The 25,904-nt window shown below is 34.2% G+C and overlaps 1 protein-coding gene and 1 long non-coding RNA gene across 3 annotated transcripts; both read right to left on the bottom strand.

The window, feature by feature from the left end:
• Nucleotides 1–1,992: 1,992 nt before the first annotated feature.
• Nucleotides 1,993–25,230, bottom strand: LOC123546752 (antiviral innate immune response receptor RIG-I-like). Of its 2 annotated transcripts, XM_053551055.1 has the most exons (17): nucleotides 24,969–25,230; nucleotides 23,707–23,819; nucleotides 22,916–23,050; nucleotides 20,050–20,421; nucleotides 19,580–19,684; nucleotides 18,938–19,237; nucleotides 18,467–18,577; nucleotides 17,491–17,658; nucleotides 15,413–15,504; nucleotides 14,854–15,111; nucleotides 13,541–13,703; nucleotides 13,026–13,112; nucleotides 5,574–5,740; nucleotides 5,165–5,306; nucleotides 3,818–4,048; nucleotides 3,127–3,294; nucleotides 1,993–2,790 (listed from the first exon to the last, which is right to left on the bottom strand). In XM_053551055.1, exons 2-17 carry the CDS (start codon nucleotides 23,816–23,818, stop codon nucleotides 2,192–2,194), a joined length of 3,210 nt encoding a protein of 1,069 aa, XP_053407030.1. In that variant the 5' UTR covers nucleotide 23,819; nucleotides 24,969–25,230; the 3' UTR covers nucleotides 1,993–2,191. The 2 variants fall into 2 exon arrangements, with proteins under 2 accessions (XP_053407030.1, XP_053407031.1); XM_053551056.1 differs by lacking the exon at nucleotides 19,580–19,684.
• Nucleotides 7,594–12,630, bottom strand: LOC123541789 (uncharacterized). Its single transcript, XR_008372356.1, has 2 exons — nucleotides 12,026–12,630; nucleotides 7,594–9,054 (listed from the first exon to the last, which is right to left on the bottom strand). It is a non-coding gene; the product is annotated as an uncharacterized LOC123541789 (long non-coding RNA).
• Nucleotides 25,231–25,904: the final 674 nt, after the last annotated feature.

Here is a 25,904-nt window from a genome sequence, read left to right as displayed (position 1 = left end):
AGCTCAGTTGGTAGAACTGAATCTTGCTAGTAATTTAACTTTTGCGATTAGGAGGCTGAGGGTTCGAATCCCATACAGTACGATTTGTTTTATGACTGAATTTGCTTTATTTTATATTCTAACACGATCCGATTCATGTTCCTATTAAACAAAGAAGGCAGAAAACAGTGAATTATTATACAACAAATCACTGTTCTGACGTCACAATTATTACGTCATGGCGTCAAACGGCATAGCGGCGCGCTGGAAAAGAAACCGATTGAAAACGGGCAAATATTTAATGAATGTCGTCAAGGATGTACTTAAAATCCTTGGTAACGTGTTAGAATCGAAATAATATATCTCATTAAGTGATTTGCTCTTGAATAAATCATTGTTTGTCGTTCAGATGCGTATTATTATATCACTCGGGCTGCGCCCTCGTGATATAACTCTTTCGCATCTGAACTCCAAACAATGATTTATTCAACGACAAATCACTGGATGAGATATATTATTTCTTAATTTTTCATGTTGTTTTTTATTTCATTTTATTTCATCATTTCATTTCATCATTTCAATTTCATTTTTAATTTCATTCATACAATTTCAATACATTCAATACATTTCAAACACACGCGTCCAATGGAGCATCCTCTCAATCAAGAAATTTGAAAAACCTATGTTATATGCGAAAATAGCAAAATGATGCAGGTAATGCAATTCAAATACATATTTAACATTATCATCATTTTAAAATGTATGTTAGCAAAATATAAAATGAAAAAAAAAAACAAAAAAAAAAAAACATATTGATCTCCGTTGTAATTCGAACTCACAAAAGTTAGATTCTACAGCCGTCACGCTTACCACAGCACCACGGCGTCTAATTGACAAAGGAGGCAGTCATTTAAATATTTGTTATAAAAATAAGTTATAAAAGGTAGGGTACCCCTTTACTGAAGTGGTTTATTCCAGTAAGCTTTCAAATCTATTAATAAAAGCGACAGGTCACTCCTAAATGCTTATACAAACCTGTTCTCCGCAAGTAACGGCCAACTTCTCCACATAAAACAGAGTTTGAGGACGAATGATTTGAGACACAATGTCTTTTATCAAATCTTCACGGAGAACATATGCCTCGCCCAGGGCTCGAACTCGCGACCCCGCGATCCGTAGATCTGCGCTCTCCCTACTGAGCTAAGCGGGCGAGCTTCAGAAATGTTGTGAAAATTACATATATGTTGCAAAGACATGTATATAAGTAGATTCAATATACAACGCAGAATACACTCGTTTAGTAAGTAAACGTTTGCTTTTGAATTACGTTACACCTTGTAGTCATTTATCTCGTACATCTTTATCTGGACAATAAAGCAGCTAATAAAGAAGATGGTTTGGAAGAATATACCATAACCTAGCAAAATAATAGCAGACTAGTTTGACTTAGTCTTTTCATAACAAACATGACAAATATGCATAATCCAATATAATTATTATTTACATCATCTTTGCTCGATACTTTTTTCGGGCAACTGAAACAGGCATCAGTCTTAAGAGTCCTTTAAAATAAATCTCTCTGCCATGAAATGCCTTCATAGTACTTTCCAAAACAATTAACAATATCTCTAGTGTTGATATGAGCGTAGACAGATTAGGTTTTCTGAGAAAATAGCATTGTCGGTATGAAGAAATAAATTAATATTATCACTGACAGATTTTTTAGATATATGTTAACCTAAAGTTTATGTAATGATCAGTTACAATGCAGTAACTAAGGAAAAAATAGATACACTAGTGTGTGTGTGTGTGTGTGTGTGTGTGTGCGTGCGTGCGCGTGTGTGTGTGTGTGTGTGTGTGTAAACAATATTGTGATACCACACACTGATCATGCTGATAAAGAAATAACACACAGTAATGCAACACTAATAAAACAGGACGACATTTGTGTTAAGAAATAGTTGTTATGTTTTATGACTTTGATTTTACAATTGTGAATGTAGCTTTACATATACAGTTTATTTCTTTATTTAGGCAAATTAAATATATTTGAAGAGGATACTCTAAAAAACCATTGAATAACTGTGTGAAAAATGAGTACATTACATCCTTAATGTTAACGTATTTCATAACGCAAAGATCAAATGTATATTATACACTCCATTTTCTACCAAATCGTTAGTCGCACAATTAAGTTTTGACCAATTTAATCTTATTCCGTTGGTAATTCTTCGTAAGTAGTTTCCAAAATTCTATACGGCATATCGATCCATTTCTTGTATGTTGTGATTCCACCATCTACACTGCTACAAAATTTCAGAGCCTTTATATTCAAAATGCAACATTCTAGTCCATCTTTGATGCCAATTATTCCTAAATCAAGTGGACATCCGTTGCATTTCATTTTGTACTGCTTCTGTATAGTACCAAATTTACTTGGTGAGTCATGCAGCCTTTTCCTAATTTTATCCTGGAAATTCTCATCAGCAACCATGAAAGACGACCCACATTTGCGAATATCTGACGTGTTGCACAAGTAAGCGCTACAGTCGCGGCATAAAACCTTGTACTCATGATCACTTGACTGTCTACTTCTTTTGATATTCATAACTTCTACTTGATTCTTATACTTCCGCAATTCCTCCCGCTGAAACGTAAGTACCTTTCTGCATATCGTATCGTAACTTTGTTCCTTAAAGCGTTTAATAGCCTTAGTCATCAAACTTGCCCTGTAAACATTTTTCTTTTCACGCTCCAGTAATTTGTCGTTTCCTAACGTAACTGCTTTGGCACCCTTTTTTCTACTTCTTCCTGCAAAGACATGACAAAAATTTAATGAATCTTTACATGATTCGAGTACTAAAATGTTTCACGGAACACATCCATCAGTGGATATTGCTAGTAACAGGATTGTAAAAATGAGCAGGATTCACCAACATTATATAAAAATAACAAATACACATTATTTTAATGTATGTCCCAAGACACGATTTTGAGACAATGTAAAAATGACCTCAGACGGTTTATTCAAAGGTTATTTTACATGCAAATTGACTTATCTACAAGGTATATAGAACTGATATATATGAAACCTCTACTATGCATGTACTGAACCCTATCAACTTTAGCATATTCCTAAAAAAATACCTTTCATTTGAATTTTCGTAATTTCATTTCCAGTGTAATTGTAATTCAAAGTGATATCACAGTCTGGAACATCAATCCCTTCGGTCCCTACTGATGTTGCAACAATCACTTTAAAATGTCCATCACGAAACTTATTGATGATATCAGTCTGAGCACTTTCAGTCATTCCTAAAAGTAAGACATTTCTTTGCTTAAGGTGACGTGTAACGCTTTAAAAAATAATTTCTACAAAGGTTTTAGACGTCTTCTAGTTATTTTGCTCTTATTTGTGCAGTAACATGGGGGAAAATGTGAAAAAATTGAAATAAATCATTGTCTTTGTGTTTCGTGTTTCTTTCAAGCAGGGACAACAGTAAAACGTTTGGGCATAGGGATTTATTCAATCAAAAATACACGATGGGTAAGACATTTCATTTCCCTTTATTGACCTATATCTGTAGTTATAAGCAATGAAATCAGGTTTGTTTAGAGATTTAAATGACATTTCAATAGATGTACACACTTCATAGCCACAATGAAAATACAAAACTTTGACAATTATAGCGAATATTATGCACATTAAAAAAACAAACATAATAAACTGCAGGCTATCTGGTAAATGTTGACAGACATGTCATGTTTTCATCTATGGCTTACCATCAGCTATGAACTCCATACACGAAAATCAACACGAAATATGTTCATTGCTTACCCATGTCACTACCTCTATTCTCTTTTCCAAACAGAGGACTTGCCCTGATATCAATATCGCTGAATTCTTGGTTAAGTAGAGATGCTAAAGCCTTGCAGGTTGCTCGAGCCTGGACGAACACCATTGCTCTAGAATCTTTGTCAACACCAGCGAAATGTTTTCGAAGTATACTGCTCATTATATGAACATTTGGATTTTCATTTTTCTCCCTCCTCAGTCTTCTCTGAACATCTGACAAAATATGTACAATAAAGTGTTAAAATAGACTGAATTTTAATATTGTGTAGCTAAGCGCTTTAAGTATATCGAGCCGGTCGTAACCAATTCCTACTAATTATGATCCATAAAGTGTGAGGGAACTTAAGAAACACGTGAAATATTTTGAAATATCTCTCGTCACATTTCATCAACTTTGATAACACAATAGGGAGTGATCGTATTTCAATCCCCAAGAAAGATACTGACCTACAAAATCGAAGTTTTGCGAGGTCACAGCGTGGTTACCCGTGCTTGTTATTATACGTCACTTGTGCATATTATAAGATATTACTCATAGAATGTTTACGTTGTGGCGCGGTATTAATTGCAATTTAAGTAATTTTTATCGTGTATCAAATACATTTATTTGATTGCGCCGAAGCCTTCCAATGAATTATATAATAGCAGATACCTTTATGAGAATATGATATATTTCTATTATCGGTCATCAGGGAAAAAAATATACACAAATGTTTCCAAATAATTACTGTATCCAAATTTAAACAAAATGGCACGACGATAAAGCAAATATAAAATTATTGCAAGGCAGAACAAAGTTCGAGTCTGATCAAAGGGTCAATGAAATAACTGGAAAAACGTCATCCTTTATCAGACATTAGTCGTGTTGTTCTAGTTTATGTTTTTGTAAATTTAAATAAATATCCTTTAAAATTAATAACAGTGTGTAACCTTAAACTCTGAGCGCAACCGTTGCCCTGTTAGACAGAAACTCTTTACCGAGTAATTTAAATATCTGTGAATGTAAATGAAAATTATAGACCATACATGAAAAATCACCTTAAATCATCGACTGATAAGTCTGTCTATCTATGGCCTTAGAGCTAGAAATACCAGTCTTGTATGTGTCAACACGACCTGTTATGATTAGTATTTGTGCAAATTTATGCAAAGTTTCGTCATTGTATATGGGACAAAAATAATTAAAACCAGCTCACCTCTTAGAGTGACATTGGCCTTTAAGTTAGCTGTCAGATTCCTACACGTGACACATTGTTTTGTAAGGGTGATTTTAAAATTATTGTTTTATCTCACACGAGAAGAAAAGATGCCAAAACTAATTGAAATTACCTCGCAAGTCTCGGAAAAGCGTCTTTTCTGTTTCAGTTAGTTCATCATGATTTTCATCTTCTTGTTGGTGTTTCTCGGCCAGATACAAAGCAATATCTTCTGTGCGCAGTAGATTGTTGACTTCGAGGGCAGCAGAGTAAATCTGTGTAATTCGAACAGAGATTGGTGCATTAATACACCGTTGAGTTTCTTCGAGTCACTGCCCCAATTCCGGCACTAGTTCTGGTCTTATTCAAGTATTTCGAGAATTTATGGTTAGATATAAACTTCATATATTTTACAAAACTATAAAAACCATACGACGATTATGCGTATGCTAGCAAAACAAAAACAATGTTGCACATGCTACAAATCTGGTAAAATACAAGTATAGACGCATACTTAGATGAATATGTAATAAGTGAAGTACCTGTAGATATTTAGCGCATGAAGCTACGTCTCTCGCGCTCCTGCTGTTAAATATAGACTGAGCTGTAGTCATCATGTCATTTGCCCATGTACCATAACTTTGTAGCTCTCTATCAGCCGGTTGATTGTAAGCAAGTTTAACAAGTTTAGGCTGCATTGAGGACTTTTCTGTGGAGGTAAACAATCTCGTGCTATGTTATGATTCGAGAACATGTTACATGTACTTGAAAAGGATGAAAACATGTTGTGCTTTCTAGAGGTTCAGTGTGTTGTTTACAAGCATGTAACACATTGAATAAAAATGTACCATAACGTCATTCAAAATTGGTCACAGCTTCACATAAATGTCAATATACAAATACATATGATATAAAGTATATGTTTAAAATGCAGATGTGGAGGCCCTGTGAACAGAGGCCTAATACAGTATACTTGAAACAAACAAACTTCTTATTACACAACGTTAAGATATACTGGTGGAGGCTGACCTAACCGCCACATGTCGAGAATTTGGAACAACGTGGAAAATTCTTGACAACCGCCACCAGTATAGCGAAGCAAACCCTGCCTGAGAAGCTGTGCCTTAACAATTTTCTGCTAAAAAGGACTGACGCTTGTTTTGCAGAGTGAATAAAAACAAAATATTTCCAAATTATGACAAGTGCACCCCATCCCTGTTGAAGAGACCCGTCACGGATTCGACGATTTCTGGTTAACGAACGTATCCACCAATGTATTTAAAAAACAAATGAGAGCGAAATTATTAACGCGTTTTTTAGCTCTCTCTTATGAAAAATAAGTTAATTACTCAATGAATAACAATGATACCTTGATTGTCTTCAAAAGGAAACAAGTGTAAGATTAATGGTTTAACTTGCCGCCATTTCATACCATCCTGACTCTGACACAGTATGGTCGCATTATGACGCTGCATTACAAGTTGACAACCCTCAGCTGATTCCTTGTCGTAACGAAATACCGACTTTATAATTGAACATCCAACTATCCAAATATGGGTAGGACGCACTGAAAAACTGAAAACAATTGTCAACAAAAAAGGGCAACATATGGCAGGTACAAAGAAACTGCTTATAGGCTTAAGATCTGAGTGACAACAGCTGACGTGAGAGGATTCTAATGTAAGATTTAAGTGCACTTGAATCCGGGGCGCAACGCCCCATTCTTGTAATATCGTAAGCAGTCATGCTGCTGTTGCAGCACCTACTCTAAATAAATGTGGTTTATATGGAATGGCAGTCAAAGATTTCTTTAGAACACACTAAACTGACAGCGTATGACGGGTAGACCGTTTAAATAAACAAACAAATAACTAGTTAGAAGCACTAGATGGTCGAACAACCATATATCTCTCTATTAAATCCAGGGGTCAAGTAGAACAATGTGTAAGGTTGTAAATAAATAGCTACTCCTTCGCCTTTTTTCTGATCGTCCTTTGATGAATGAAGAATTATGCGAAGTACACCAATACTTACAATACTAACGTCTCCCTCACATAATGCGTGACCTTTAGCACTTATATTCGAGGAGTTTGAGTTCGTGTGTACAAGCTCACTATCCTTAAAAATCAAAATGGTCAGGGAAATTACTGCTGAAAACTGTAATGCCTAAAATATAGAAGAGCAAACAGTATTTGTCACCTGTATAAATTTACGAAGTAAATCAAGCGTTATAGGTTGCCTGATGTCAATTGTCCGATGCAACCTATCAAAACTGATAAGCATTCAACGTAACATAAATCTTTAAGTAAGATATTCAAGACTATTTATTTTACAATAGAAGAAATGTCCGAGATATACAGACATGTTGTATGACGAGCTACATTCTTGATTAAAAGATGGGCTAAAAGTGCAGTAAGGTGCAAGTCGTCTGTGCATGCAAGTAAAGCTGACACGATCGCATAGAAACCACTACTAAATAGTCTAGAAAGGGAATGGCTCTGTTACAGAAATTAAAAGATCAACTTAGGCTTGCAATTTTTTTTTTTTTTTTTTTGCTACGGGTATGTTAAGGCATTTATCTATAAAACAGAACAAATTGGTCACACATTCCCTGAATTAGAGCGAGCCAAACAAACATAATTATCCAAGTAATAAAACAGCCTTTCGGATTTCCTCTTGTACCGGACCAGCTATTGTAATAAATTAGCAAACTTTTCCCAATGGCAGCAAAAGATTGCACACTCATAGGTAACGTCTTGTCAGTAAAATAATCCCCTCCTAATTTGAAGGCTAATAATTTCAAAATCATAATTATGAACCTCAAAAGGCGAAAGGCAGATTTGATGCCAACTTTAGCCATTTCGCAATATTGCACTAATGAAACAATAGCTCCGTCACTCTGTCTAAAGAAGTGTACTGAACTGAGGAAGAAGACGTATCAATAAAATCATTCAAACTTGAACCCTGCGGGGTTCCCTTCGGGAAGGAAAGATGGTGTATAATCCTCGAGCTACCATCTTTTTGGCCACAAGACTGATCGCGGATTGCCTGAAATTTGGAACAGGCATTTCTTTAAAAGGAACCGCAATTCTGCTTAACTGCTCTTCCTACATACTAGTAACTTTCTCATTAGCTACAGCAGAGTTTTGCCTAACGGAAATTAAAGTTTGACTGAAGTTTGGACTCTAGGGCGCTGGTTTTGTAATCGAAACCCTTTGTTAGAACCCTCTAAAAATTCAGCTGCCACTTATTTATTTGGATATAAAGAAAGATAGACTTGTAATACTGCTAAGTCAATAAGGGTTTTGGTGAGGGAATGGAGGTTTAAGTGACCCTCTTTGAGATGCCGGTTTGGGCTATCTGAAAATTCCACGAGGTCCAAGTGACGAGTACCTAGAACGATATTGATTGGTAGCTACTAGTGATTCTGAAAAATAAATAAATACTTCCTAGAGTGCTTCCCATGACAACGCGTACAGCTATGTTCGTATACACAAGCAAATTTGGTACAAATACCTTGAAAACTAGTCATAACATTTTCTTGCGCACGGTATATATAGATACTCATGTACATTAAGGACCGGCAATGAATCTATCTTTTGGCCGGAGCCTTTGACTTAAATTTTAGCTATCAGTCTGCTTCAGTAACAAGAAAACTCTGACCTTGACTGTTATTAATGTGATCTGAGCGTAACAATACTGTTTACTCTAAGAATTCGCCATTAACCATCGTAATTTAAACATTTGCTGAAACGTGGTCTCCCAAGTCGTTATAAATGATCTACATCGGAGCCAACTCACCATTTTATTCAACACTGTCTGACAGTGCAGCGAATCATCAGCAAAAATGCCCCTTCGCCGCGCAAACACGGAACAATGGTGTTCTGCAACAAGGCTCACCACAACCACAAGTTGTTGCGGGTTCAGATTCACCGGTTGCGGGGCTGAAACGGCTGGGTAGCGTTGCGGTGTGGCTGTACCATCTGGACTGTGTTGCGGAACTCCTTGGGTTTTTGACGTTGTCTAGAAATATTCAATTGTATACTTGAAAATTTGGCAAAAAGTATATTAATATATGTAAATTTTGTCGCTAGCCCGTTATAAACTTTGAGATAGAAAGGAAAATATGACAAATTTGCAATTTGGCAGCACATCAATTCGAAATCATGTCACCAGCATACACAATGTCTTTAGTGGGCATTCAGACAATAAGACTGAAATGGTCAATCATTTAACAAATGGGCTAAAATAAGTTCATCAATATACATTAGTCATGAATTCAAAATCTAATTACCATACAACACAATGAATATAATGAGCAACTCTCTTTTTTATGATAGAACATAGCCAAATGGGCAAACACAGTTCATCAATATACATTAATCATAAATTAAAAATCCGATTACCATCCTAACACAAAGTATATAATCGGCAACCATCCGTTTACCACCAAACACAAATTATATAATCGGCAACCATTTTGTTAATGATAGAACAGAGTCAAATGGGCTAAACACAGTTCCTCAATATACATTAATGTTAAATTCAAAATCCGGTTACCATCAAACACAATGGATATAATCGGCAACCTATTCTTTTATGATTGAACATAGCCAAATGGGCTAAACACAGTTCATCAATATACATTTATCATAAATTCAAAATCCGGTTACCATCCAACACAATGGATATAATCGGCTAAAATAAGTTCATCAAAATACATTAATCATAAATTCAAAATCCGATTACAATCCAACACAATGCATATAATCCGAAACCTTTTTAAAAAAATGATTGAACATAGCCAAATGGGCTAAACACAGTTCATCAATGTACATTAACCATAGAATCAAAATCCGGTTACCATCCAACAAAAGGGATATAATCGGCAACCTATTTTTATATATATATATATATTTTTTTTTTATTATTATTAAATGATCGAACATAGCCAAATGGGCTAAACACAGTTCATCGATGTAAAATAATCATAAATTCAATATCTGGTTACCATCCAACACAATGGATAAAATCGGCAAACTTTTTTTTTTTTTTTTTTTTGAAATTATCGAACATAGCCAAATGGGCTAAACACAGTTCATCGATGTAAAATAATCATAAATTCAATATCTGGTTACAATCCAGCACAATGCATATAATCCGAAACCTTTTTTAAAAAATGATTGACATAGCCAAATGGGCTAAACACAGTTCATCAATGTACATTAACCATAGAAATCAAAATCCGGTTACCATCCAACACAATGAATATAATGGGCAACCTTTTTTTTTTTTTTTTTTTTTTTTTTTTTTAATGATCGAACATAGCCAAATGGGCTAAACACTTAATGTACAATAATCAAAAATTCAAAAATTTGGTTACCATCCAACACAATGGATATAATGGGCAACCTATTTTTTTTTTTTTTTTTTTTTTTTTTTTTTTTTTTTTTTTTTGAAATGATCGAACACAGCCAAATGGGCTAAACAGAGTTCATCAATATACATTAATCATAGATTCAAAATCCGGTTACCATCCAACACAATGGATATACTTGGCAACCATTTTTTTTTTTTTTTTTTGAAATGATCAGACATAGCCAAATGGGCGAAACACAGTCATTATACATTAATCATGAATTCAAAATCAAGTACCATCCAACACAATAGAGATAATAGCAATTTTCTTAACTTTCTCTTTTTTTTTTTATTAGAAATGATCGAACATAGCCAAATTGGCGAAACACAGTAAATATACATTAATCATAAATTCAAAATCAAGTACCATCCAACACAACGGAGAAAACAGCAACTTTCTTAACTTTCTCTTTTTTTATTAGAAATGATCGAACATAGCCAAATGGGCGGAACACAGTCAATACACATTAATCATAAATTCAAAATCAAGTACCATCCAACACAATGGAGATAATAGCAACTTTCTTAACTTTCTCTTTTTTTATTACAAACGATCGAACGTAGCCAAATGGGCGAAACAGTCAATACACATTAATCATAAATTCAAAATCAAGTACCATTCAACACAATGGAGATAACAGCAACTTTCTTAACTTTCTCTTTTTTTTTATTAGAAACGATCGAACATATAGCCAAATGGGCGAAACACAGTCAATATACATTAATCATAAATTCAAAATCAAATACCATCCAACACAATGGAGATAATAGCAACTTTCTCTTCATCCCTAAGCAGTAATCATAAATTCAAAATCCAGTTACAAACCAATACAAAGGATAAGGATGGCACTCTTTTTCCTAAGGCAGTACCGGCTGATACAATCAGACATTAGCAATTGGGCTAACTATAGATTATGATCTGAAAGGCTAACTATAGATTAAGATCTGAAAAACAGTCATCCTTCTACAAATGACAATAAGTTATAACTACATTTTTTTTTTTTTTTTTTTTTTTTTTTGTAGGAAGCCAACTTGTTTTATATTTATTCATTTGATTGTTTTATTAACAATATTCTTCTATACAAACCATATACATTAGCCATCAGGACTAAAAACAAACATACTGCAAGAAACGGTGGTATATTGAAAAGTGAAACTACTTATTTTCCTCACACATGCGCACTTAATTACTTGATCCGTGCTCATGAAAATTTAACTTTGCTTAATATATATGTGAAATGGAAGTTTAATTACTTCACTTTAGAAGAAAATACTTTTCAGCGAGATTAAATCTGATAAAGTTGCTTAAACCCTACTCTGTTTGTAAGCAGGTATCATGAATAAAAGACTCTTCCACGTGTTTATTGTACTACATATATAGTTTAACAGATTCATGAATAACTCGCCACTTGTATACAGAAATCGTCTGCTACACTGCTAGCAGTGATGTTTACACATGTCTATTTTTAACCCTGCATTACAAAGGAATGCATTGTTATCAAAATTCGCGTGGGAAACCACATAATTACCTACATAAATTTGCCAGACATATTACCAATTTAATAATTCATATTACCTTCGGATATCGACCTGCTCTTTTACCTCTCGTTTAAGTGTACACCTTCCAGTAACACACAAATAAACACCTCAACACTCCAGGATTAAATTGTAGCAGGTCACAAAACAAATAGTCATTATGATAACTGCAAAGTATAATAGAAAAGCTATTAATCAATTTAATGTTTAAATCCTTCGGTAATTACACAGATATATCCGTACAATAAATACAACTATATTAAAAATAAGCAAATAATACCAGCCTACCTCCCTGCTATATAAACTGCATAACTTACAGATTTAAATCACTCAACAAAAATCTCAAAATACTATTTAAGTATTCTCTCACAATATCTAAATGCGCATAGAATAATTAAGTCCATATATTAAACATCAGCAAGTATAAACAATCGATGATTCCTTCGATAAGAAGCAAAATCAACCCTCGCATCTATATGCAAACGACCTTCTTCTTCCATGTGCAAAACTGAAAGGACCCAAAAGGAGATTAAATCGCAACAAGTATATTAATATACCAACAAGACATAAGCTAAAGCGGGCCCTTACAACAGGATAAGAGCTCCTTCAGTAACAGGTTTTGAATGGTAATCATTAAAAACACATTACATGTACTTGAAAAGTGATGCGATTTTAAACTTTATGTAAATTTACTGAAAAATACATGATTAAGCGACAGACTTTACACGAATGACTAAATTCAATAAGATTTTAAAATTAATAAGTCTAAGTTTATTTTATTGATCAAATTAGTTACTTCAAACATTTCCTTATTTGCTGCACAGGATGAAAACATGTTGTGCTTTCTAGAGTTTCAATGTGTTGTTTACAAGCATGTAACACATTGAATAAAAATGTACCATAAAGTCATTCAAAATAACCATTGCTTTTATATCATATCAAATTAAATCAAAGAAATAAAACAACTTGCTGTAAATCATTCATTTTCATTTGATATAAAATTACGTAATAACAAATAAAGGTAAAGAGAAACAAATAACCTTGTATTATGGATTCCGTTTCGGTCATTGCTGACAACAGAATAGCCTTGTTTGGATCATTGTCTCTTTTAACCATTGGAATGTTTTCTGTAATTAAATACATATCAGCTTCTGATCTTATTTCCACAAAAGTAATGAATTTGGGATCATTGAGTCCGTTCAATCTTTATAGGTAAATAAGTTCCGCTTAAGCCGGTGCTCTTGGGCGTGAGAGGTGTTGCAAATTGCATTACCTCCAATGAACAACCAGATCCTGCTATCATTTTGCTTGGATGCTATCTCTGCTTCCAAAGGATATTCTAATAGATATCATTATGTATTCTTGGTGTAGATTTGTTTTGAAGTATCTTCCACCTGCTAACATGTAACAGGTATATTCAACATAGAAATTAATCATTAAATGTCAATACCAGAATATTACATATTACGGATCAATGTAAGATTACGTTCTAGGTACAGTTATATGTTTTCTACTGCGATCTAACACACCAAAAGTAGAAAAAATATAAACAGACCTTCTGTAGGAATATTCGTATATTCCTTCAGTTCTTCTAGGCTATCCTCAACTGTTGACAAATTCCGCACATCTAAACATGCACAAACATGCATTATATGATCCAGTGCTTCGACTTCTCCTTTTGCCTTTCCAACTCCAATGGAAGCAGTTAACCCAACTATCTGCAAAACACTGTCTACTTTAGAACAACTACAATATTTCGTATATTCAACAGATGATCGATTTAAATTAATTTGATGAAAAATACGAAAACAACAATTTCTTAAAAGTGCAAATTACAAAATTCTAATACTAGCATTTTGTTGCATCTTAACAGGAGAAAATCACATGATTGTTCTAACATGACTCGATCTGTGTGTCATTTCAGCAAGGAAGGTAGTCAAGGGTGTATATTGTGCGATAAATAACGGCTAAAGAACATTATGACGTCAATTACGATGTCAAATTGCCGCATAATGGCCAGTAAATTTCAACTCGGGTGCCATCATATATTTCAATACACATTTTTTTGTACATGTACAAATAACAATAAGCAATATCTTCTTGTGTTTTATCGTCCGATTTACCACGAGTTCTCATTCAAATGCTTGGATATTTCACCATATGGTTTAAAGTACGTGTGGTTAAATTCCGTTGCACTGGAACTTTGTTACATGGTAAATCCAGTAGAGATAGACCCTAAATGTTTCAACGAAATACATTAAATAAAGCATGAAAATAATTTCTAAGTCCTTCAAATAACCAAAAATGATTTTCATGGTAGCGTTCCTTATATCAATAACAGAAGTTTTAATTTTAGATATTAAAACTGTGGTCCGCAAAGACTGACAACTCTTGCCTTAGGCTAGTACTTATAAGCAGCGATATCTATTACTTTACTTCCCTCGGTATTACGTAATAAAGTGGAAAATGAAAACGGTTTTAGACACAATATCATACCTTTTTTTTTGCACAACAAATACATTTAGGGTATATTCATATGTGCTAGATTTACCCTTTAAAGCTGCTTCGTATGTTTTTGTCAGCGTACTTATGGTAAAATATTAACTCTTAAAAAGCCGATAATAAAATGAAGCACCAGTAAGCATTTTAAAGTGAAGATTATAAGTTTTGCATGTATCAAAATGTCATGATAGTACTGGTTTTGTAATACGGGATAGGTAGGATTATAAAAGGTGCAATTATAATGATCTTTATTTCTTATGCCTAAACCAGGCAATAAATCTTAATGGACTTGATGTTTTGATAGCCGTCATAGAAGATATTTGTAAACGTTATTTACATCATTTCTCCTCAGCTACTTTATCTTACCTGAGGAAGCCGTCTATCATCAGTACTAGGTTCATTCTTTTGCAGTAGATACCTTCGCATCAATTTGTTGTAAGGCTCATCCTTTCTTGTGTGGTGACATTCATCCAAGATCAAAAGAGAGAACACAGAGATACTCTCAATGTTCTTGTTGTCAAGGTTATTTACAAGTATTTGAGGAGTGAAGCAAATGATGTCGTATCCATCAAGATAAATACCAAGCATCTTTGACTCATCCGTGTCACTGGTCACAAGTTTTATCTGACAAATTAACGTTCTAAGTATAAGAGGGTCACAATTGTATAATATCATACTGACTTGGACAGACTTTGAACGTCTTTGTTTCGTTTGAAATTATCACAAACACAATCTGTTATAAAGACCTAACTGGGCTGGGGATTTCGATACTTGTATTACATGTGAACTTTTTATATTTAAGCAGCTTACAAAGATAATATCCATTTGAATAGCAGATACTAGTATAACATTAACAGACAAAACTCAATACTTATATAGGATGTTATTCATTCTTGTAGATACAAACGTTTTAAAAACGTTTTACCATATATTTCGAGTCCAAGTATCTCCTCAATGAATCTGCTTGCTGCTTGATAAGTGCGCCAGTCCTAGCCATAAATGCCACTTTTCGCACGCCTAAAAGACATTGTCTTCTATATTTTCAATATATATACATATTTGATATACATGACCTTATTTAACAGTTGATGAAGGCGCATAAAAAGAATGCAATGACAATAGACACTATTGATGGTCAAAATGGTTCTAGGCAGCTCACCTGAAATTGACTATTTGATCTTGAATATATGTATGACACATTGAACCATGAATGACAACAGCTGCCTTTTATATAAATCATAACACAGACCAAGAGACAAAAACAAGTTTGATGCAGCTCCATCAAGATGTTCTATTTTCAGCTCTAGTGGCCCATGCACCCACCCATTGAAAAAGACGTGGAGAATACCTTACAATAATTCCAAAGATTAAATTATGTCTCCCACCACACAGTGATGTGGGAGACATATTAATTTACTCCTGTGTGTCTGTGTGTGTGTCTGTCTGTCTGTGTGACTGTCACAAATCTTGTCCGCACTCTAAGTCGAACATTTTTCATCCGATCTTCACCAAACTTGAACAAAATGTGTTTGACCATAAGTCCTCGGCTAAATTCGATAACTAGCTAAATCGGCCCATGCACTTCAGCAATATGGCCCTTGAATTACACGAAATCAGCCTTTTTACTCTTCAAAGGTTATATATCTGTACTGAGTAAACAGTATATAGAGACTGACTTACTTTTTAGATGATTAGGTAGTTGTGGGAGACATGCACTTTTCTCAAAAGCAGCTCTAGTTTAATGAATATCTATCAAGCGGATCCTGAGAAGAAGTTGTTTAAAAGTTTTTTTTTCTATTTTAGTCCTAGCAGACCCTATAAGCGAACAAGTGTCCCTATCAAAAATATCTTGGTTAGGACCTAATAGGGTTAACACAGACCAAGTTTGATAAAGACCCATCCATCGGTTATTGAGAAGTCGTATGAAGGTTTTATACCTCCAGAGGCCCCTAAAAGAAGCCAAGTGCCCCGTTTAAACGAAATTGGGAGAAGACATTACAATGATGCTACATATTACGTTTGATGGAGTTTTTTTATATTATTATTTCTAGTGACCCCTTTAAGAGGCTCAACGCCACAACGTGAACATATGTTGGAGGAGACTTTACAATCATGCTACAGACCAAGTCAAGTGGTTCATGAGAAGAAGTTGATTTTAAGTTATTTCTGTTTTCAGCTCTAGCAGCCTCGACAGCGGGCCAAACACCCCCCATTTTAAAAAAACGTGGGTGAGGACGTTACAACAATGCTACAGACTCAGTTGGATGATGTTCAATCAAGTGGTTCAAAAGAAGAATTCTTTTAATTTTATTTTTTTTATTTTTAGCTCTAGAAGCCCCTAAAAGTTACAAAATATCCTCATTTGAATAAATATGACTGGAGACATTGCCAGGATGCAACATACCAAGTTTGGTGTAATTCTGACCTGTAGATTCGGGGAAGAACATGTTTATGTAAATTGTGGACGACGAACGCCAGACCATCCACCTATACTTAAAGCTTTCCCTGAATAGCCACCTATACTAAAAACTAACCCTGAACCTTAGGTTAAGGTGAGGTAAAAATGTACGATATGTTCCTATGCAAGATATTGATACGGATAAGTGGAGAAGAAAAAATAATACATTACACTAAACTGACGTAACAATTAGATATTTCATAAAGCATCGGTCAGAGGAAGGAAAACAGAGTGTCAAATGTTGCAATACTTTTGTCTCAATGCAAAACGACATTGAATGTAATATTTGCATACGAAAGATACGTATGTATTACTAGTTCTGTCATTTACAAGATACAGCAGCACCCATCGAAACAAAAGTTTCAAGACTTGTATACCGAAAGGCTTAAAGACTGATATAACCCATGACACAACCCCTTCAATAAAATCTCTTTCAACCGGTTAGATGTATGTCCTTTGATCAAAATCCTGTTCCATTTAGAATGAAGTAAGTCATATAGTAACGAGATACACCGACTAAAAGTTTATAAACGAAACAGTTTTACCATCTGTTGTAGTTTGTAAATGTTTATCAATAATGTACATAGCAACACAAGTCTTTCCGGTGCCAGTATCAGCACATATTATCGTATTTCTTCCAGGGACAGCATGCTTCTCCGCCAGTTCAACCTGATAGTCTCTTAACTTTAATGATCCACACGTGGTTTCTGAATCTGTCATTAGATAAACACATCACAGTTGTTTAGAAGTAAAAAAAAACACAGAGTAAAGTTTTAGTTATCAAACCTTTGATTTAAAAGAGGAAACATTATTTTTGTATTTTAAATCGAAACTTGTACACACTTGATAAATATATATATGGAAGATCACCAAGCTACAAATACGGTGTCCTTGTGACCATAAGCGTATTACTGATACCCATAACATGCTTGTATAGACTTATTCTAAATCCCGATATTTGCTTTTGATATTTTTCACACAAAACACATGCTTTTTAAGTTTACTGTAATCAAAGACATCTTCATTGAACATCATCAGACAAAGATCAAATTACCAATATACAGATGTAGAATAAAGTAATATTACGTCCAATGTCAAAACAAATATGTGAAAAGAAATTATTATTTCATTCTTTAGATACACTTTTAAGAGCGCCTTATTACTGAAAAATACAAAAAAAAAACCAACTTAATAACAAACTGCTAAAGAATAGATGTGCATTTTACAAGCTTTAAAGGTTTGATATTTTAAAAACAAGGAAGAATATCCAACAGGGAAAGTCACGTTCCAATAACGCAGCCTCCTCAAAGGCACACACGAACAATACTCGCACCACACACACACACACACACACACACGCACGCACACACACACACACACATAAAATAACAAAACGAGGACAAAATAAACAAATACAGGAACACAGTGGGGAACCACCGTGGCCAAAATCATATAGCATTTTGTGCTACTTAAATTGAATACATTTTGATACAAGATTCAGCATAATGTATAAAATCTTACCAATGTCATCATTTTCTGTGTCAGTGTCATCTAATTCTGAACATGCGTCATCAATATTTGTACAGGATGTGCCACATGTAGCAACATTTGCTTTGTTCGGTGCCACTTCATCTAAAAATGAAGCATGGTAAAGCAGGAGTCACAGGTTTAGACTATGAAGACAATTAATGGAAATATTCAATATTCAATTTAGGTCAAAAGGAACGTTACAGTTATCGAGTTTTTGAATGATGGTATATTTCACTCCAATATACAAGTTCAGATATATATGCAGTTCAAATGCTTTTTATTCGACTACCAATAGTTTTGCTTGTGCCTTTCAACTGAAGATACTTTTTGATCAACCAGTATAATATTGTCCACCTTTTATCAACTTACAAGTCACTTAATTGCTCACTCTACATAATGGAATAACGAAAGAACATAACATAAACAAAAGTATTCATAGTCGTTTTAAATAATAAAATATACCTATTGTAAGACTCTTTGATATGTCAGGTTTGATATTAAATTCCTTTAAGTTTTCAGACTGACATATGCTTTCAGTTGATTCACTACCATCGGGTTGAGCTCGTTCCCCTAGAGTCTTTTCTTTTTCCCGGAAAGTATTGTTTCTATTGACTTTGTCCAGGTTGAGTTCATTTAGCTCTTCACTGTCTGATATTTTCGTCTTACTATCAGTTTCTGTGCCAATTAATTCTGGCGAGACAGGTCCGGCGGTAGAATCTGGAGCGGCAAGATCATCCATTGTTTCCTCTGCTTCAACGAAATCTGAATGAAAGACAACTTTCAGATCTTAACTTAATTCAGATTCACACGTCACTATACAATGATGGTTATAAAGGGACTAGGTTTAAATGGAACTTGGTTTAAATCTTTGCACATATCCCTTGCCTAGATGTAATTACTATCTTATTTAAAAAAGATACTAAATTACCCGTGAATGACTAGCGTTTCTAACCAAATTGCGTAAAAAAATCTGCGATTTTAAATATATTATCGTATTTCTTTACCTTGTCTGACATAGAACACATATGTCGATATACGGTCTGGATTATTGGTAAGATTTTAATTTTCAATAATGATTAAAAATACACATTAATTAACAGTTACCTGCAATAGTATGTTCCCTTGTGTCACCCACACTGCATGAACAATCATCCAAATCATTCATTGTTTCTTCATTCGACTGTGTCATATCTGGCGTTCTTTTTGTTTCTGTAATGTGTTATTGATATTACGGTAAGGCGGAAATTAGTTATATTTTGAATTTATATGAAATACAAATGTATTAATATTGCAGAAAGACATAGCAAACTGAAAACATAGCAAACTGAAAACAAGAAAATGTTTCGGCAGCCGAATGAGAGGACATTTCATAGTAAAATCTTTTACCGTGCTTACATCGCTGGAGGCGAAATAGATAAATTCTTAAGATTTACGTTCAGAATGGTACAAATGTACATAGTTATCTAACATCTGTTGAGTGAGATTGCATGCATTCAAGGGTATGTTTCCGTAAAGCGTACCATGTATTTGTATAACACTGCATGAGAAAACATAAAGAGTAATTAAAAACTCACCTGCCACAGGTCTGTATTGATCAGGATTTTGTAAGAATTCTGGTTCAATTTTTTCAACAACGTGCTTATAGCCTTTCTCAGTTAAAACATTCAGAAATATATAGAACCATTCATCAGGGGCAAGCCTGCACTGCATTCTCTCAAGCAAAACAATTGTAGCATACGTGTCTCCCTTTGTCTGGTATGTAGCTAGTATTAATTCCTGGTCCGTCTGGTTAATGACTTTTTTAGAATACAACTCTGATACAATGTCCTTTCCGTTTATTTCTTTCTCTAAGAGTGGTGTAAATATCCTGATTATTTCTCTTGCACGTTCAACACTTTCATATGGACGACCAGCAGATTCAAGGAGAGTCTTTAGGTAGTGATATTCTGAATATTCCAATAGAAAACGAAATAATTATACAATAACAACACAAAGTTGATGTTCATATCAAACAAGAGATCACAGAGTGATCTTGGCGCCCACCATTGAGTAATTTTTTTATGTTCCATATTTCAAGACTAGTTCAAAATCCTTATACTAATATATTAAACCTATACCCTAAACAAGAGAGATGGCACCATTAATGAGTTATATGCAGTTTTTACTTTTTTCTTATTATGGAAACAGAGAACGCACATATAATTACTTATACTATAACTAACAATTAAACCCAGAAGTTTGAGTACTAAACAAATTAATCATCAATCTACTAGGGTATTTCATTCACTGCTGAGGTGTAATAGGAAAATAATGAACAACTTGAATCATTAGTTCATTAGTGTCTGCAGACTTTATGGCCCTTCTACTGGTAAGGCCATAAAAACCATTTAACTACTTGGAGGGCCACTAGATATAAAATCATATTAGAAATCAAAATAAACAAAGGGCAATAACTCATTATAAAATTGTTGAACCAGTCTGATTTTCAGAATGACACAACTAGGGTACCAATACATCATTCTGACAAAGTTTGTTCAAAATCCGCCCAGTTGTTTCTGAGGAGATGCGATAACGAGAAATTGTAAACGGACGGACGGACGGGCGGACGTTCTAACGAAACGGTATTTATGTGACACCCCCATTGTTCTCTCTATTGTTCTATCAGTCACATAAAAAGAAAAAAGTCACATAAACAGGACGGAATGAATGACATCAAAGAGAAAGTACCGTTATGAAGTCACTTAACCATCATTTCGCGGGCACGGACTGACGGACGGACGGACGGACGGACGGACTACGGACGCAGAGTGATTTGAATAGCCACTATCTAATGATGGTGGGCTAAAAAGATTTTTAAAGCTTTTCCCTGTATAAATCAATATAAACCATGTGACCCCAAGGGCGGGGCAATATTTGACCCTAGGGGGATAATTTGAACAAACTTGGTAGAGAATCGCTAGATGTTGCTACATTACAAATATCAACACCCTAGGCCTTGTGGTTTGGACAAGAAGGTTTTCACAGTTTTTCCCTTTATAAGTCTATATAAACAATGTGACCCCCAGGGCGGGGCCATGTTTGACACTAGGGAAATAATTTGAAAGATCTTGGAAGAAGACCACTAGATGATGCTATATACCAAATATCAAAGCCCTAGGCCCTGTGGTTTTGGACAATAAGATTTTCAAAGTTTTTTCCTATATAAATCTATGTAAATTATAAAAATAAATAAACTCAGACATTTGAGTACTAAACAAATTAATCACCAATCTACTAGGCTAGTCCTATAGGAAAATAATGAACAACCTGAACCATTATCTCATTAGTGTCTGCAGACTTTATGACCCTTCTACAGGTAAGGCCATAAAAAACCAAGGGCCATAACTCACTCAAAAATTGTTGAACGAGTCTGATTTTCTGGGGGACACAACTAGGGTACCAATGCATCATTCTGACAAAGTTTTGTCAAAATCCGCCTAGTAGTTTCCGAGGAGATGCGATAACGAGAAATTGTTAACAGACGGACGAACGGACCACGGACACAGAGTGATTTGAATAGCCCACTAACTGGTTATGGTGGGCTAAAAAGATTTTTAAAGCTTTTCCCTGTATAAATCAATATAAACCATGTGACCCCAAGGGCGGGGCAATATTTGGCCCTAGGGGGATAATTTGAACAAACTTGGTAGAGAATTACTAGATGTTGCTACATTACAAATATCAACATCCTAGGCCTTGTGGTTTGGACAAGAAGATTTTCAAAGTTTTTCCCTTTATAAGTCTATATAAACAATGTGACCCCAAGGGTGGGGCAATATTTGACACTAGGGAAATAATTTGAAAGATCTTGGTAGAAGACCACTAGATGATGCTTCATACCAAATATCAAAGCCCTAGGCACTGTGGTTTTGGACAATAAGATTTTCAAAGTTTTTCCCTATATAAATCTATGTAAATTAAATTATAAAAATAATTAAACCCAGAAATTTGAGTACTAAACAAATTAATCACAAATCTACTAGGCTAGTCCTATAGGAAAATAATGAACAACTTGAATCATTATCTCATTAGTGTCTGCAGGCTTTATGACCCTTCTACAGGTAAGGCTATAAAAAACAATTAACTACTTGGAGGGCCACTGGATATAAAATTATATCAGAAATCAAAATAAACCGAGGGCCATAACTCACTCAAAAATTATTGAACCAGTCTGATTTTCAGGGGGACACAACTAGGGTACTAATACATCATTCTGACAAAGTTTGGTCAAAATCCGCCCAGTATTCTGAGGAGATGCGATAACGAGAAATTGTTAACGGACGGACGGATGACGGACGGAGGACCACGGACGCAGAGTGATTTGAATAGCCCACCATCTGATGATGGTGGGCTAATTAACATGTATGTCTGAAGTTACTTATTTCATGACAATTAACATACCTGATTGCTCTAAAGCATACAAAAATGATGCCCACTTCCCTCTTGCTCTTGATTTCAAAAGGCAATTTATCATTTCCTCAGTTGCTTTGAAAGTATCGCTATCGATGTACAATTTCTTGATTCTTGAACTGTCCTCTGAAATTAGTATATAATCATACTTCATCAAGTACCGCTTTTTTGAAATTTTAGTAAGTCTACATTGGTAATATTGGGCCTCTGTGGCCGAGTGGTTAAGGTCGATGATTGATTTCAAATAGCTTGCCCCCGACATGGGTTCAAAACCTTGCTTTTGGAATAGAAATCTTCGTGTGGTTATCCAACTGGTTTACGGAAGAATGGTGGGTCTACCCAGGTGCCCACCCATGCCTGAAATGATGCTGGTCTTCTTTCACCATCAAAAACTGGAAAAGTCGCAATATGACCTAAATTGTGTCGGTGTAACTCTAAAACTCAACAAAAATAAAAATAAAAACACAACACATTTTAAGTACAATTAGATTATATTTCAACGTATATTTCTAAAACATGATAACAATGAAGTCTTTGCTAGTGTTTCATACAAGAAAATAGAACTTAATCATCAAATCGTTTGAAAATAAAATACTTTACGAGTGACGTAACTACGAGTGTAATACAATAGAATTCCACTTTTAATTCTAATTATGAGATATATTTGATGAAAACCATGACAGTATTAGAAACTACTGTATGCCTGTAAGTATTCCCATCTAAATTTTATCTACTTGTCACGAGACTTGTTAATCTATTTCAGCTCTGTGTAAATGTCCAACCTGCAGTAATAACAGATTCTGCGGCCAAATGTGATACCACCGCCGGATCCTTGATACATCTAGCCACCTCTTGTTGGAAATATAATAGTCTTGGTTCTATAAAGGTTGTCATTCTGAAATAATTACTAACATTGCCAACATTTTAATATGCTAGAGTGATAATATTATGTCATTATGCAACCAAAATGTCTTACGTCATTATGAAACCATAATGGCTTACGTCATTATGAAACCGTAATGGCTTACGTCATTATGAAATCAAATATGGCTTAAGTGTATCAAAGTCAATTATTTACATGTTTACAGACTTATAAAAAAGACATTGGAAAATAGTTACACTGGTATATGGCTATTTTTGCCATCGTATGTAAAATATTACCGTTTAATAATATTAATTACAACTGGAGTATTCATGTTATATATGTGATACCAGTCCAAAGTCATACTAAAATTAACTACAGTTTGTTTAATACATGTATTTGAATTACTACCCGTTTGGATACAGGAAATAAAATGTAATTTCTTTTTTGATTTAAGACAACGAGTCGAATCTTCTACATTTTTGAATAGAAATTTTGACTCCGAACCCAAAAGCTTCTTCCAAGTTTTTTTCGACCATTGTATTTATCATACATCTTTTTATTCTACTTCACACCACAAGTGCCGATACTTGATACATTACGGCATGTTCACTCGATTCGTACTGTATTTGGCATTATTGGTCATTATTCACGTAGAAAGGTATACCTTGATAAAAGGCATTTAGGTAAATAAATTAATCAGCAAAGTAACGCAACAGTTATCAAATATATTGATAAAATATGGGATAAAGTTTATGAAAATTTATATATAAGCAACAGACAACTTTCCAACATTAAAACTCAAGATTTAAAAAAGAAAGAAACTAGTACTACAATGTTATTGACAAGGCATTCGTTGTTTTCGGGTCATCTTTGATCCAGCACATGAGTCATTTTAAGAAATTACTTGACTATGGTAGTTTCGGTTTTGACAAATCCTTTACTAACTTTCCTTTTTAAATTCACAAAAATAAAATAATGAGTTGCTAAAATGATAAAATGTACATGACATTAATTCTTACTGTTTCTTGTTCTTGTAATTATAAAATGTTTATCCCCAGATTCTTCTTCAGTCCCTTATCTAATTTGTAAAAGCAATAAAAGCAATTATCCTTTTTAGATTCATGTAAGTAAATTATTGTGTTGCTAAAAAGATAAAACGTACATGAAATAAATTCTTACTTTTTCTTGTTCTTGTCATTATACAAATTTTATTCCCAACCTCTTCTTCGATTCCCTAGGTAATAACCACAGATCTACAATACTTGCATATATATTAAAGATAAATCTTTTAAATGTTTACTTCCTTGTCGTCTTGTCGTACATGTATATCGAACCAGTGTTCATCCGTACTTCAAACCGTTCATAATGCTATAATACACCAAAAATCTATGAAAAGGAGAACACAGTTATTCGGCTTATGTTTAACAGAGTTACAATGACATTATTTCAACCGTATAAATCAAAAACGAAAGTAGAATATTTAGTCTGCGGATCGCTAATTTAAACTGCGGTCATAAATAAAAAAGTATTACTCTCTCAGTTAGACGTATATGTATGTCACAGCCGAATGAAGTCCTGAGATACACGAAACTCTTAAAATATGCGACTTCAATCCTGAAATAACTAAAGCTGATATAAACTGAATAGGTACCTATCTTATTTTTCAACTTTTCCAACTTTATGGGCCTATGCTAGTCCTTCTTTCTAATCATTTGAAATTAATAAGACACTATATTTCTTCTGTTCAAGGTACCTATCTTATCTTTCAACTTTTCCAACTTTACGGGTCTATGATAGTCATTTTTTCTAATTATTTGAAAATCAATAAGACATACTGTTTCTTCTGTTTAAGAAATACAGATCTTCTCATGTATTCTAGATAATTATATTCTGAAGAAAATTCAAGATGCTACATTTATGTATGCCAAATATTTCATTCTTTTAAATCACGATGAACAAGGTTTATGTTATGCTTGTAACGACTCAATTTTGTCAGGTAAACAAAACCGCTTTATGGTTGTAACAATTGTCGGACAGAAGATAACCGTAATACCTCTCTCTTGGGATAATATGCCAGTTGGGCAGGTCACTATAAATATGTGTATTTTTTTTTAT

This window comes from Mercenaria mercenaria, chromosome 9 (genome assembly GCF_021730395.1).
Source record: "Mercenaria mercenaria strain notata chromosome 9, MADL_Memer_1, whole genome shotgun sequence".
In the NCBI taxonomy this organism is placed as follows: Eukaryota; Metazoa; Mollusca; class Bivalvia; order Venerida; family Veneridae; genus Mercenaria; species Mercenaria mercenaria.
The sequence above is the reverse complement of the archived record's forward strand: the minus strand, read 5'-3'. Positions and strand labels throughout refer to the sequence as shown.